General features: G+C 44.5%; 1 protein-coding gene across 3 annotated transcripts in view; it reads right to left on the bottom strand.

Annotated features, from left to right (window-relative positions):
- nol4la (nucleolar protein 4-like a) overlaps window positions 1–15,662 on the bottom strand; it is a 29,274-nt gene that overhangs the window by 12,986 nt on the left and 626 nt on the right. For 2 of the 3 annotated variants that reach the window (XM_058051376.1, XM_058051377.1), the window contains exon 1: window positions 4,769–6,069. In XM_058051376.1, the coding sequence (XP_057907359.1) occupies window positions 4,769–5,110 (342 nt within the window). In that variant the 5' untranslated portion in view covers window positions 5,111–6,069. Of the gene's footprint in view, window positions 1–4,768; window positions 6,070–12,909; window positions 13,063–15,662 lie in introns of those variants that run through there. The other variant, XM_058051378.1, reaches the window with a different exon arrangement.

Below are 15,662 nucleotides of genomic sequence, written 5' to 3'. Positions count from 1 at the left end.
AACGAATATTATTCGATATAGTGGGTGACATTCCCAATATACTACTACTGAGCCGGTGAGAGTACCGCTAGTCCTGGGACTGTCAGAACAGACATTCTCGTCTCCGAAGAGGATATGTTATGTAAATGAGCAGCACACGCATCATCACAGAGTCCAATTTCACATTTTCTCTCTATTACCAAGCCGTCCCCGTTCGTTAAATGTTGTCCTTGGAAAGGCATTAAAAATGTCAGTAGCGGTACAAGAAGGGGGGGATTATTGCTGACTTAAAGACATGTGTGACTGTGTGTGTGAGGAGCAGAACTCTGACTGTCTCCCACACAGGGGGGGGAGGCCCCCGGGCCGGTTAAAAATGGTGTTAATTTCTCCTCCTATGGGAAAGCAAAGAAGAGTCTCTCCATGGCAACAGAGAGGGTGCTGAAGGGAGGAAAGACGGAGCAAGCGATCGGCGACCCCCTCTTTGTGCATGCGCACATACATGTGGAAAAGTATCACATATGTTCACTCCACATTGTGTCACACATTCGCAGTAACGAAATTAGAGTATCGACATTTCCCAATGAGTATCTAAGAAAAATAGTTCTAACTAATAGTAGTTGACCACGGATGAACACCTAAATTCATGATAACAAGCTCATTAGTGGCTCTCTCCAACGTCCTAAGAACAACTCTGTGATTCTCGTTTAGGACGGTGAACATTTGGGAACCCATGAGAGTTAAGGCCATGTGTCCCTCTGATGAAGTGCTGCCAGACACAGATGAAAGAGAAACTCTGGACAACAGCACAGGAGATTCAAAATGCCCCCTAAAAATGTTATTCATGCAAATTCTGTGGAATAATAGGGCCGGTATTCTTTTGACTCTGTGGCCCTTCCCCAAAAGAGGGGCTCTCCGGGGAAACATGGCCTAATTAATCAGATAATAATGATGATGTTCCTCTTCTCAGCTGATGCAGAGGTGCAAACATCTAGAGCCCCTTTTGTGGCTCTAGATGTGAAATGATGAAGAATAACAGATTCTACCTCAGAAGGAAGTCCTTAGTTTGTACTGGAAATACAAGCTAAGATACTGAATTGTCTCCAAAGATTGGAACTGCAAACATCTAGAACCCCTTTTGTGGCTCTAGATGTGAAATGATGAAGAATAACAGATTCTATCTCAGAAGGAAGTCCTTAGTTTGTACTGGAAATACAAGCTAAGATACTGAATTGTCTCCAAAGATTGGAACTGCAAACATCTAGAGCCCCTTTTGTGGTTCCTGACGTGAAATGATGAAGAATCACAGATTCTTAGTCCTTAGTTTGTACTGGAAATTCAAGCTAAGATTCTGAATTGTCTCCAAAGATTGGAACTGCAAACATCTAGAACCCCTTTTGTGGCTCTAGACTTGAAAGGATGAAGAATAACAGATTCTACCTCAGAAGGAAGTCCTTAGTTTGTACTGGAAATACAAGCTAAGATACTGAATTGTCTCCAAAGATTGGAACTGCAAACATCTAGAACCCCTTTTGTGGCTCTAGATGTGAAATGATGAAGAATAACAGGTTCTACCTCAGAATGAAGTCCTTAGTTTGTACTGGAAATACAAGCTAAGATACTGAATTGTCTCCAAAGATTGGAACTGCAAACATCTAGAGCCCCTTTTGTGGCTCTAGATGTGAAATGATGAAGAATAACAGATTCTTAGTCCTTAGTTTGTACTGGAAATTCAAGCTAAGATTCTGAATTGTCTCCAAAGATTGGAACTGTTCAAAGCTACAGTACATTTTGATTGTTGGTTATTTTTGCAAACAAAACAGAACACAACACCCCCCTGTGTACTGACTGTACTTAAGGTTAAAGTCTTTACAGTGTACTTTTGTATTTAAAACCAAATAAAACAATACCATACGCTCCCAAGCTCAAATACATGATGAATCTGTTAATTCATCATTCGGTGTATTGGATTTGGACTTACAATTTAAAATAAGTGTTTCCCCAACCTCGTTATTTAGTTGATGTCAACACACGCATCCATCCGCGAGTAACAGGTCTTTATGAACCGCGATACACATCTGCAGCGTGGCCACCAAAAAACCTGCTGTGAGCGCTAATCAAAGATAGGTACAGATTTCAGTTGACATGGCAACTAAAAGCAGCAGCACACAATAAAGTATTTTTACATTTTCACCACAATGCCCACTTAAAGGGACAAAGCATCATGGGAAAACCCTGTCCACTCTCTTTTGCTTTTATTTCCATAGGATGCAATTTTCACGGTGCATCTCTGTGTGTGTTTGTCGTCCTATTTCTCGTCCCCTCCTCCTCTAATCAGGACATAATGAGAGCTAAACGAGGTTGCTTCTCCACATTGAGGGCTACTGGGAGAGCTGTTCAGGAAAAAAAAAAAAAAAACGTGACACAACATGGACATACAGCCTAGAGAGAATAATCCAGTATCTGCCTCGGACAGAAGCCTCTGCAGCGAGTCAGTAACGTTCACCACGACTGCGCCCAGCCTTTGTCCCATCACACACTGAAGCCGCCTTGTACGCTTCGCTGACACATAGAAGAGACCTTCTCTGTCTGCACATCATCCAGCATCTATCCCTGCCCCCACCCTGCCTCCCGTCATTTACCCCCATGCCTGCCCCCCATACAGAAACTTGGCACAGTCCGGGAGCAGCTGCAGCGGGGCGTCCAATGCTCAAGCTCAAGAGACACACCCCCCCAGCCCTGCAGCCGTACGGCGAGGCGGTGACCATTGTGTGCGTATTGGGACGTCCGCATGCGTGTGTTTGTCACTTTTGCACTAAACCAAAGCGGCCTTTATAGATGTAATAATGAAATATTGCATTGTAATATTCCAACATCCACATGCATATAAAGAGCTGCTGCTTCTGACTCATCATTAGACGCTGCTTGTGCTTAAAGTTTTGTTTGTTCTTTAAATTTCCCAAGTGGTGCTGAGTCAGGACGAGGTGCCCCCCTCCCCCACATATAATATTAGCAATAAAGCATGCATGCAATTATGCAGTCAATAAAATATATTTCATCACACGTTGAGGTTAAAAGGGACGCATTCATGCCAACTGGATTGTCCCAAGAACATCTAATCAATGACTCCTCCAAAAAGCTGCTAAGGAGCCCTTATCAACACAACGCTGCACACAAAAGCCACTCAACACATTTTGGGCAGCATGTGCACCTGCGGAGACTATTAACACCTGCCCCCTTGTCCGGGGGGGGACATAATATTGAGCTGAGGTTATTGGTGTTTCTAAAGACGGTTGGCCCGCATCTAAATTGTGCATTCACTACAGGTGTAGCACCTGTGGAGGGATCTGAACAATTCAACACCAATCCAAAGAATTTATACTCTAATCTGGTTTGTTAACACAACGCGTTTCGGCTCTGAGACGTAACCAGAGAGACCCGGCATGCAGGGAGGCAGGACAGTGGGGGTTGATTATTTAAAATGGTGCATGTTGTCTCTTCGCTTGGCACATTGGGCCCGAATATCATCCACGGACACACACGCACGCCCACACAAGGGCTGCTCGGGGTACTGCTGACAGTTTATCACTTATATGAGCGAAAACAACAACACATGACCCTGAGATGTGCAGGGGGGGGGGGGGGGGGGGGCATGCATGCCCTGACCTTTACCCTTTACACTATGTCACATGTTTAGTGGACCTGAGCACAAAGTATGCATATGTGCATATGTGTGTCACGACGGAGCCTTTTGTTTCAGCCACAGCCCTGCACGTATGGTCACTAATCACGCACAACGTCACCCGTGATGAGCCTAATGAGCCGAAGTATGACTTTAAAACATACACAGTCTATACATGTTATATAAGTATCTATATATGTAATATATATGTAACGGCGGGGTCTAAAAAGCAGGAGAAGCAGGCAATCCTGGAGTACACAGGTGTTGCCAAAGCAACGAGTGCCTGTGTGTGAGTGGATCTGCGTCCTGCCCAGGACAATAAAAGGTTCCACTCAGATTGGCGGACACTCAGTGATATTTTCCCCATTTATTGTGTACAGTACAAACAACACATGTTCTCTCAAATGGCAGCCTATATGCACACACGGTGCGCGTGTCCGTGGGTTTAGACGGGACAGCGAGGGTACAGGGGCTATGAACGACGACCCCATATGATCAGCTTGACTGCCCAAATCCCACCCACCCCCCACACCACACCACTCCACACCATCAGCAGGTGATTGTGGCATCTTCTAAGTTAATAAGGCTTCAACGCGCCCTCCGAGGAGGCACCCCGGAGTGTCCTATAACAGAGGCGAGCCATCATCAGCATGCCGCTGCACATGTGCACACGCACATGCAAACCGACACCACGACACCGGACAACACCACATTGTGCACGGTCCCGTCCAAAGTGCAACGCGGCACATTATCACTTATGATGGTTCTCGTGAGCCCCCACCGTCAGCCCGGACCCACCTTGCTGTCATGGCTGAGCACAACAGCCTCTCAGCATCACCACTGCCGGGAGGCACCGGCGTTGCTATGGCAGCAGGGATGAGAGTGGGGCTGCTCCGGCTGGGATGTGGACAAAGTCAAGCGTTATCGTGCAAGGGGGATGAGGGCAAGCCGGGAGCACAAAACGTTATAAGTAGACCTTTTTTTAAAAATAAAAAAAAATCCACGACGGGTGCATGTTTAGAGCAATAAAATCACGATAACTTGCAGACGGGACATCTCGTGCGCGTACACGCACACATACACGTACACAGGCACACGCACACAGTTTACCGTTGACTTAACCGGGACATATAGAACGGGCTTCCCTGGAGCTCCTTTCTTGTTGTGCTCTCCCAAAACGTTGGTCCCCACCTGAAATCCTTTGGACTTCACCCAAAATTTGAATTTGGCGTTAATGTGGCTGTTGTCCACGTACACGCCGTCCGACTCGTCGTTTTGCAATAACGTCTGCATGATTTTGTTATATTTTCGCCGGGTGACGGTCTTTGTTTTGCCAGAGTCTCCGTAAGTGCGGAGACACCAGTCCTGAAATTCACTGAACATCTCCGCCTCCAACACGACCGGACTCCGGCTCCTCTTGGGCGCATCCACGCACGCCTTCTTCGTTGCCATTTCTCGCCCTCGCCTCCCCTTCTCGCTCTCTCTCTCTCTCGCTCCCCCCGTCTGGATCCAAAGCCCGGGCTAATAAAAGAGCACACTTGAGCGGCTTTCCTCTTGCTTCGACCCCCTGCCGTCCCCACGTACTCGATTCGGCTTCTGGGACGCGGTGGTTCCTCTGCTCAAGTGACCCGGACGGCAGCACACCTGTTTGCAGCGGAGCAGCGCTGTCCCGAACCGCAGCGGTGATAAATGTCACTTCCTCAAATCATGAGCTGAGGAGCAGAGCGGGGGGCTGTCCTATGCCGGGCGGCCATCTCCCACCTGTGCGTAAAACGTCTTTTTCGTCTCCGGGAACAAAAAAAAAAAAAAAAAAAACAGACCTCAGTGGAGACAAAAGCGCGGAAACAAACGTCGGTTTCAGTTTCTATCAACCTACTTTCTAACCACCGGCACTATAGTTTCACATACAATGGGCTCGACCTTTAAGAAGCAAAGATGCTCGCGATGTTGCGCCTCCGACCCACATGCGCCTCCCTCTCCTCGCACCTGTTTGAATGGCATCTCTTGCATTGAACCTCCTATGTGCATTAACAGGCCTATCCCGGTATGTAAACCACACACAATGTCCCATTTAGGGAGGACTAACATATAGAAATACCGAGTGGATGCAGGTCCCATTGTGCAATAAGACATATATTTCTTTGTTATACATATACATATAATGCATTCATAGTTATTTCAACATGAATGAATGAGTGGCATTCTCGTCTTGAGTGGGATTCCAATTCAAAATATCGCAACATCTGGTATGGTTAAAAAAAAAAATTCAAAATTCAATGATTCAAAATAAGTCACTTCATTTAAAGCATGACGATGACAGTAAAAACTTGCTCATGAGCAACCAAACATATCACAATGTTCATCATCTGGGTCTTATGTGTGCAGTTTTTCGCCTGTGTGTGTGTGTGTGTGTGTGTGTGTGTGTGTGTGTGTGTGTGTGTGTGTGTGTGACTCCCCCCTGGCCTGTGCATTACAGGCCCAAGCTGGCGGTGGTGACTGCTGCTGTTGTTGCCATGACAGCAGCTCAGCAGAGTCTCAGGCCTGCAAAGGGTGAGTGGGATGCCCCGTCCTCATGTCTCCATCCAGGCTGTGAAAATGGAACATTGAATGAAAAAAAAAAGCCCCACCCTGACTGAATGGCGGTCAGTCCGACACCACCACCTCATCAAATACGGCAGAAGTGAGGCTCTGTGTGTGTGTGTGTGTGTGTGTGTGTGTGTGTGTGTGTGTGTGTGTGGCAGACGGCCGGAGCCTTTGCAAGCTATTTCATTCCATTTCATCATTTGGTCTCCTGTAGTCTTCTGTCAGGACCGGCCTGTATATGTAGGAGGAGCTCCTACAGTTTCCACCTCCCCGAGGGGAGGAAACATTTCAACACTGCTATTTTGTAAAGATTATCTTCAATTATTCGAATGAGTTCTCCGCCGCTCTGGCTGTCTGTCCCATTTACACAAACATCAATATGTTGAGGTTGCACTCTTTGCACTAATGTGCAATTATTATTGACACGTTTGCGTGCTGAATTATGGAGAAGATGTAAGCTGCAACTTCTTTTCTTAGACCTCAGAAAAAACACATATTACATTTAGATTTTCTATTAAGGCCCAGTGGGGTGAGTGCCACAATTCATATAGTCTATAGCAGGGGTCTCAAACTCAATTTACCTGGGGGCCACTGGAGCTAGGGTCTGGGCAAGGCTGGGCCGCATCAGGTTTTCCACCAAAAAAAAAAAAAAACGCATTTATTAAAAACAGAAAAATATACAAACTTTTTCAGTGCTTTGGTTTCGATTTTCTACAATAAAAGCTCTGATAAAACATTCCACTGTTCTCAAATATCTTAATTTTTATTTTTCTGTACAAAATAAGATGAAAAATAAATAAACAAATCAAGAATAAAGAAAATCTATCAATCAGTAATAAATAAATATAATAATAATAATAAAACGGCAAATAATAAAAACTTAAGAAACCACATATAGTTGGTGGGTAGACAAATTATTTTTTTCAGATTAAAATGAACAAAGCATTATTAGAGCCCTGTAGACATGACAAAACACAACTATAGTTAATTTTATACTTTTTTTAATTTACAACATATTGCGCAACTGCAGGGTCAGACACATGCTAACTCGCAAACTAGAGAGCTAGCGACCTAAATGGTAGCCTTTAAGTTATTTCCTTTAAACTTAAATAGCCAAAAACTTACCACTTCCACACGGATAGGGAGGATAACTATTAACAGTTATTTAACCTTTAACATGAACATTAATCAAACGTAATAATTTTTTCTGGGTACATGATACCATACAGCATCCGTATCAAACTTGCGCGGGCCGCACTAACATTAAACTTTCATATCAAGGCGGGGGCCTCAAACTAGTGTCCTGTGGGCCACATTTGGCCCGCGGGCCGCGTGTTTGAGACCCCTGGTCTATAGTACATCTGTTGTGTCACGACTCGCTATTAATAACAGACACTGGTTAATTGTATTTAATAACAAAACCCACAAACTTGGCTCATTCCTCCATTCCCATTCCCCCCATGCCGATTTGTAGCTTGTAACGAAGGTCTTTTAATTATGCTAATGAGTGCTAAAAGTGCAAAACCTGTACAGGATTTCCTGACTGGCAGACGGCAACAAGCCTTATTGTAATAATCCCTATAATCAGACATCACAATCAGACGTTTTGACGTTAGCCATTGATATTTAGTGGGATTAGCAGGACCACTAACACCCATTAGTGGGTGGTTGGTTGGACTTCCAGGCCTGAATACGCGGTCTCAAGCCTTCACTCCTAACCGGACTGTCCAAACAGTAGCCATGCTGCATTCCTTTGACGTGTCCTTCCTAAGACCTTGACCATGTTTAGGTTTGCTAATTTTTCCTGTAAAACTTTACACAACCTAGTCATACTCGGACCTGAACGCTCAACACATTTATTTTATCACACACTCCATGGAAGAACCTGATAGAGAGGTCTGGGTGGGGGGGGGGGGGGGGGGGGTGGGGGGGCACAGAGCAGCAGGCCGCTCGGTAAACGTGGCGAGGAATCAAACTGACACGGAGCCGTGAGTGTTGAAGTGAAGACAATGCGTGGCAGACACACTGACAGGGAGTAATGGTGAATCAGCCTCAGTTAGGGTGACAAGTTTACCCTGCTTGTCCCGGTCCTGATGTGGCGGCGTGATAAAAACAAACTGATGACTAGCGCCTCCCGATGGTTGCATTGAAAACTGCAGCTCCTTTGTGCCCCATCCTGAACAGGACTCATCCGAAACAAAACCACAACCGCCGTGTGCGTGCACGTTTGTGTCATTGTCGTGACGTGGAAATATTTTGCAATGAAAACCAGATCATACTGCACTACAAATATTATATTTTCATAAATGCTGAACAGACACAATTACCAAAGCATGATAATTGAGTAAGAAAATATGCTTTAAAGGAATTCTGTTCCAGACGTGATCAGTCGTGGATGTGACATGTAATGAAGCGGTAAAAAAAAAAAAAAAAAAGAGGGCACATGCTGACTGCATATTTAGTGTCTATTATATCAACTCTGTCTTTGTCTGCTCAGTCAACCACAGCGTGGACCAGCCAGAAGCTGGATTTCCAGTCTGACACGACGAGAGGCAGCAGCGTCGATGCGAACGCACACTGACAGCCTTATGGGACCATGAGGCACGGACGCTGGGAGGCAACGAGCTGTGGGTCAAGGCCGGGGGTGGCTACAGGCCATTGGGACAGTGCAGCCAAGAGGCAGCCGGGGAGACGACAGAATGGGCACAGTCACCATGGAAACACAAACGGCCCAGCAAATCACGGCAACTGGTAACTAAGTAACAGGAAACAACAGACCAAGAGGGTGATGAGTCTGGTTAATCATGAAGAGAGGGGCTCGCAGAGAAAAAGGAGAGGGATAATAACAAGGCAGTGAGGGCCACGGTTCAGACTGTTAACAGCAGAGTTCATTGCCGCCTCACATGCACCGCACCGACACTAGATTAGTGTCGGCAGGAGGATGGAGAGCGAGGGAGGCTCTGCGGTGTGTGTGAAAGGAGCTGGAGTACAGCCATTAAAGTCAGCTAGTGTGTGTTTTTAAACTGATAATATAATAATATTAATATCTTTGTAAGGCTATTCACTTTAAACCTTTTAGTTGACTTCACTTTAACAAAATTTATTTCAAAATAAAAGTTGTGATTCCTGAATTGTAATAAGTGCATGGTTAGATAAGAAAAAAAAAATTTATAAAAATATTTATAAAAATATAAATAATTTTAGTGTGGGCGGCATGGCGGTCTAGTGGTTAGCATGCAGACCTCACAGCTAGGAGACCAGGGTTCGATTCCACCCTCGGCCATCTCCCCGTGCATGCGTGGGTTTTCTCCGGGTACTCCGGTTTCCTCCCACATTCCAAAAACATGCTAGGTTAATTGGCGACTCCAAATTGTCCATAGGTATGAATGTGAGTGTGAATGGTTGTTTGTCTATATGTGCCCTGTAATTGGCTGGCGACCGGTCCAGGGTGTACCCCGCCTCTCACACGAAGACAGCTGTGATAGGCTCTAGCACCCCCCGCGACCCTCGTGAGGAAAAAGTGGTAATGAATGAATGAATGAATAATTTTAGTCTGGGCGGCATGGCAGCCTAGTGGTTAGCACACAGACCTCACAGCTAGGAGACCAGGGTTCAATTCCACACTCGGCCATCTCCCTGTGCATGCGTGGGTTTTCTCCGGGTACTCCGGTTTCCTCCCACATTCCAAAAACATGCTAGGTTAATTGGCCACTCCAAATTGTCCATAGGTATGAATGTGAGTGTGAATGGTTGTTTGTCTATATGTGCCCTGTGATTGGCTGGCGACCAGTCCAGGGTGTACCCCGCCTCTCACCCGAAGACAGCTGTGATAGGCTCCAGCACCCCCCGCGACCCTCGTGAGGAAAAAGTGGTAATGAATGAATGAATGAATAATTTTAGTCTGGGCGGCATGGCGGCCTAGTGGTTAGCACACAGACCTCACAGCTAGGAGACCAGGGTTCATCGGCCATCTCTGTGTGGAGTTTGCATGTTCTCCCCGTGCATGTGTGGGTTTTCTCCGGGTACTCCGGTTTCCTCCCACATTCCAAAAACATGCTAGGTTAATTGGCGACTCCAAATTGTCCATAGGTATGAATTTGTTTACATGTGCAGTGGTGGTTCTGGCTTGAATGAATGGATCGACGTTATATGGCCCACATCTGGAATTGCTACTGTATACAGTATGTATGTGCTCTGCGATTGGCTGGCGACCAGTCCAGGATGTAATCTGCTTCTCACCCAAAGTCAGCTGGGATAGGCTCCAGCATACCCTCATGACCCTAATGAGGATACGTGGTATTGAAAGTGGGTGGATCAATGGGTTGATATGAGTTGTGGGTCCAATGAATAGAATATTTACATGTCAAAAATGCTCCGACAACGCGGCTCAGGTCAGAGACCCCAATTTGGAAACTGTGATCTTGACACACACAGCTATTGAACTACTTCCTGGCACTGTTACAGTCTCACTGTTGCTTTACATCATACTCTAGCTGCAGGTTCTACAAGTACCCTAAAGGCACAGCCCTGTGGTAACAGTACATGTCTTCATTCTAAAGTGTATAATTCCTTAATACACTTGATGAAGCAAGTGAAAAAAAAAACGAGACAAAGGGATATGTAATATCTTGTCAGGCTTTTATAAATGATCCCTTTAGGACAGACCTTGACAAAGTACGGCCCGTGGGCCATATCCTGACTGTGGAGCAGACAACTATTCCACAGTGCTGCCATGTTTCTCAAATCGTCTGTTCTAATTGCGTGCTGGGTGAAAGAGGAACTTATAGAAAGAAGTAGAAGCGCTGTGAGTTCCCCAAAGCTGCAGCAGTATTTTAAAGCACTATTTCTATTCCAATGACAACCGCTAAAAGTGGCTTCTCATGCTGCTAGAACTATTAAGAAAATATCAATAAGGAGAGATTTATACAAGATCATTTTAACTGAAATGCACGTTTCATGTATCACATAATTTTAGACAGTTTTGACTGGGAGGGACACCAAGTGGTGTGTTTACGCCATCCAGCTGTGAAAACGCTGAAATTTGCAGATGACACCACTGTCATTGGTCTCCGCAAGGTCTCCTGGTGTGTTCACCACAACTTGGAATGCGGAGGACATCAGGCGATCACCCCGCCCTTTCCCCACCTCACAACACTGTGTCTACACTGGACTGCTTCAGGTTCCTGGGCTCCACCATCTCATGGAACATGAAGTGGTCCTCCCACATATACACTATTCGCAAAAGAGCAGAAGATGCACTTCTTGAGACTGTTCCACAAGTTTAACCTCCCAAAGGAACTTCTACAGCCTGTTCTCTACACCACAATCACAGTTTGGTTTGGCTCTGTTACCAAACTGGTAATGGTTACTAGCCTGACCTCCATAGAGGAATTGCACCGGTCCAGAGCCAAGAAGAGGGCAGGCAACATCTCTGTGCAAGGCTCACTCCCCACCCACAAACTGTTCCGGTTCCTCCCCTCCGGTAGGCGATATAGAGCATTCATTCATTCATTGTCTACCGCTTTTCCTCACGAGGGTCGCGGGGGGTGCTGGAACCTATCCCAGCTGTCTTCGGGCGAGAGGCGGGGTACACCCTGGACTGGTCGCCAGCCAATCACAAGGCACATATAGACAAACAACCATTCACACTCACATTCACATTCATACCTACCACAATTCCGGAGGACCCGGAGAAACCACGCATGCACGGGGAGAACATGCAAACTCCACACAGAGTTGGCCGAGGGTGGAATTGAACCCTTGTCTCCTAGCTGTGAGGTCTGCGCGCTAACCACTCGTCCGCCGTGCCTCCCTCGCCAAAACAACCAGACACAAAAACAGTTTCTCCCCTCAGGCTGTCAAACTATGGAATACTTAATACCCCCCACCCCCACAAGCTGACCTGTATGTATAGTATAGCACTTTTTTTTATCCATATCTATATTACCAACCACTGCTATTTGAATCCATGAGCATTTGCACATAATACTATTCTGGATGTAACACTGTGAATTTGTAACCTGTAACATTGTAATATGTGTAATAGTATTCTATGTAAATATGTATAGTAGTATTCTCTTCTTCTCCTTATGTGTGAACATCTTCACTATTGTTGTACTAGTCCTGTGTTCCAGGTGACACCACAAAGGGTCAGGGTGCCGTTTGTGGTGTTTTTGGACAGTCAGGGTTGGACACAAACCAAGAAGAAGAAGCTATGTATGGGACCGAGTTATCTTTTAATGTCAAAATGTGATCATTTGGTTGCAAGCTGGCTACTTTCCCCCATGTACATATGTATCCATGTTGTTCACATCCACATCCACATCCACCCACTTTGACTGCAGACACTAAGCCACCTGTTGCTCTGTTGGACCATCATTGTTCACCTCTTGGCATAACACCTGCGTGTTAGGTAAAGCCCAGTCACAATCACACGACTGCTCCAAATTATAAATTCTGCACGTCATTTGCAATCTTTTTGTTTCTTCAACGCATCAATTTTTCCTTCCAACTCAACCATTTTTTTTTTACAAAGAGATTTTTCATTCTTCAAATCCCTAATGTGTTTCATTAGGGATTTCACATCTTCATGCTGTTTATTTTGCTGTTTAGCTCATTGCTGTTTATAGGGCATTCCTTCAACGTCACCATTATCTCCAGTAGTGTACCTGGTTCATGGCTTCCTTCTTTTCACGTCCTTCTCCTCTGTAGGTGCTGTACACCGGTACGGGTTAGTTCCTCAAGCCAGGCAGTATGCAAGCTCCCGGTGTCAGTAAACAGATCTGTTACAATGTAAACAGATCTGTTACCATGGTCAAGATCTGTGGGCAGGAAAAGAAGCAAAATAGTTAAAATAGTTGAGATTGATGCAGATCTCCTTTCGGTCCATCCGACATTCAAACATTGAAGACTTTCACAGTTAAGAGATAGAAAAACTTCTAAATACATGATTTTTAGCAATATTAGACCTACCGAAAAATTTGTGACCCCAAGTGACCAATGTAAGATACGACATTCACAATTTCAATGTCTTTTTAATGGCTTTATTTATGTAGGGACTTAAAGGATTTTGGTTATTATCAAGAAAACCATGGAAGTTGCTTGGTATTGTCTCTTAAATTAAACTCTTATGAGCTATTTATGTTATCATCATTATATGAGTCCAAACAAACCAGGCATTAAAATGAATCAATAAAGTAAAAAAACAAGAATGCGCTAATATTTTTTTCCCAGGACAGTTTGTTTGAAATACCATGATCGCGTGAAACCTCAAAATTCAAACCAGAATGTGACGAAGGACGACTGTAGTTTTCCACTCCAGTTACTACCATTTCACATCGGCATTTTATAATACAAGAGTTTCAGTGCGCAACCCAAGAAGAAACACAGAACCTCTAATTCCCAAGGTGCAAATGTATTTTACTCCAGTTCTTTTTTTACTCAAGTAGCTTTTCTTTAATCCAGTGTTCTGGGTGTTCAAAGGGGCCCACAGGAAGCTGACACAAAGAAGAATGTGTGTGATGTGTGTGTGTGTGTATGACCCCAGTGACTGAACAGTTGTTCGTACTGAGCTTATCCTTTATCTTGAAGAGCATATGCTTATAACCAAAACTGTCAGGAAGTAGTCATTCTGTCAAGAAATACATTTATCTGCATGTCATTAGGCAACATCACTGTTTGTTTTAATATCATATAATACATCCACAATTTCACTATGACTTGTAAGCTTAGGTTACATGTTAGAACATATATTAGTTTTATGTCATTATGATTTTGGATGAAGATAGTAACAAGGTCTCATTTTGTTCCATTTCACATCATATTAGAAAATAGAATTGCAGTCCCCAGAGCTCCGGATTGGCCAAATCTCTTTCCTTGCCCCCCTGAGCTCCCAACGAAGTGAAAGAGAGCTCGCTAAAATCTATTTATGAGTGTCACTCTGCTGTCAAATCTATAACTGCATTATGCTAACTCTATTGACACAAAGGCTAACGTTTGTCACTGATTCTGTTCATAATTTTCATAGACAGAATTTCTAGGCGCATCCAAGGTGTCGAGGGAGTCCGGTTCAGGGGCCTTCGGATCTCATCTCTGCTATTTGCAGACCATGATGTGGTCCTGATGGCCGCTTTGGGCTGTGACCTTCTGCGCGTATTGGGATGGTTTGCGTCTGAGTGTGAAGCTTCTGGGATGAGGCTCAGCACCTCCAAATCAGAAGCCACGGTTCTCAGTCTAAAAAGTGTGGAGTACTCCCTCCAGGTTGGGAATGAGGTCCTGCCCCAGGTGGAGGAGGAGTTCCAGAATCTCAGTGTCTTGTTCACGAGTGAGGCAAGGTGGGAGTTTGAGATCGACAGCCGGATCGGTGCAGCGTCTGCAGTAATGCGGTCGCTGTACCGGACCGTCGAGGTGAAAGCTGAGCCAGAAGGCAAAGCTCTCAATTTACCGGTCGATCTATGTTCCCACCCTCACCTCACGGTCATGAGCTTTGGGTCGTGACCGAAAGAACGAGATCGCAGATACAAGCAACTGAAATGAGTTTACTCTGTAGGGCAGCTGGACTCGCCTTAAGAGATAGTTGTGAGGCGCTCAGTCATCCGGGAGATGATCGAGGTACAGTATGTCTGCTTGTGCTTGTTGATCAGGCTAAACATCACGTGAAAGACTCATAAACACTTCCTGCTGCTCAAACGCTCCAATGCATTCCCACTTCCGATTAGCTATGACATTCTTATAGAGGGTTTCTATCACTTCACTGATGTCTACTTTGGCTCGACAACATGATACATCTGACTGTATATACATACAGGACATTACATAACAAATATAGTGACAAAAATATGTTTATGGTGGCATATTATTTTCACAAAAGACAATTACTTAATGAAAAAGCAACTTTTTTTGTAGCTAAACTTTGACAAATTGCTATACAGTCTAACCTCAGTTGGCGTATGTCCCTTATGTAAAGTTCAAATTTTACACCCAAATATTGCCTCAATTCATTGTCAATTCATTGCGTCCTACTGTGTTATATTTGTATTTTTATCACAAAATAACACAATTATGCCACAGGTCTCTGCTTGTCTTTTGATCATGGCTGCAAAATAACCCACCATGGAGCCACAGAATGCCAGCATTTTGAGAAATAAGGTGAGAAGCTCATAGCAAAACACAAAGGTAGTGTACGAAGTTTTGTCAACAATCAAATCTTCAATCAAAGTAAAAGTGACGCTAATGTTAATTTATCCATTTCATCTGTCATTTATATGTATTTCCCATTTTTTTTGTAAATGTAAGTCTATCATGTAAAACTATCATTGGAAAACAATAAAAATGTGTTTTGTGTTAACATATTTGGCTGTCTGTAACAGATGTATTGGTTGTATATTATTTCTTATGGAAAATTTTGATTGGAAAAATAGAT

Source organism: Doryrhamphus excisus, chromosome 16 (genome assembly GCF_030265055.1).
Source record: "Doryrhamphus excisus isolate RoL2022-K1 chromosome 16, RoL_Dexc_1.0, whole genome shotgun sequence".
Classification (NCBI taxonomy): Eukaryota; Metazoa; Chordata; class Actinopteri; order Syngnathiformes; family Syngnathidae; genus Doryrhamphus; species Doryrhamphus excisus.
Note: the sequence above shows the minus strand (reverse complement) of the source record. Positions and strands in the feature narration are given on the sequence as shown.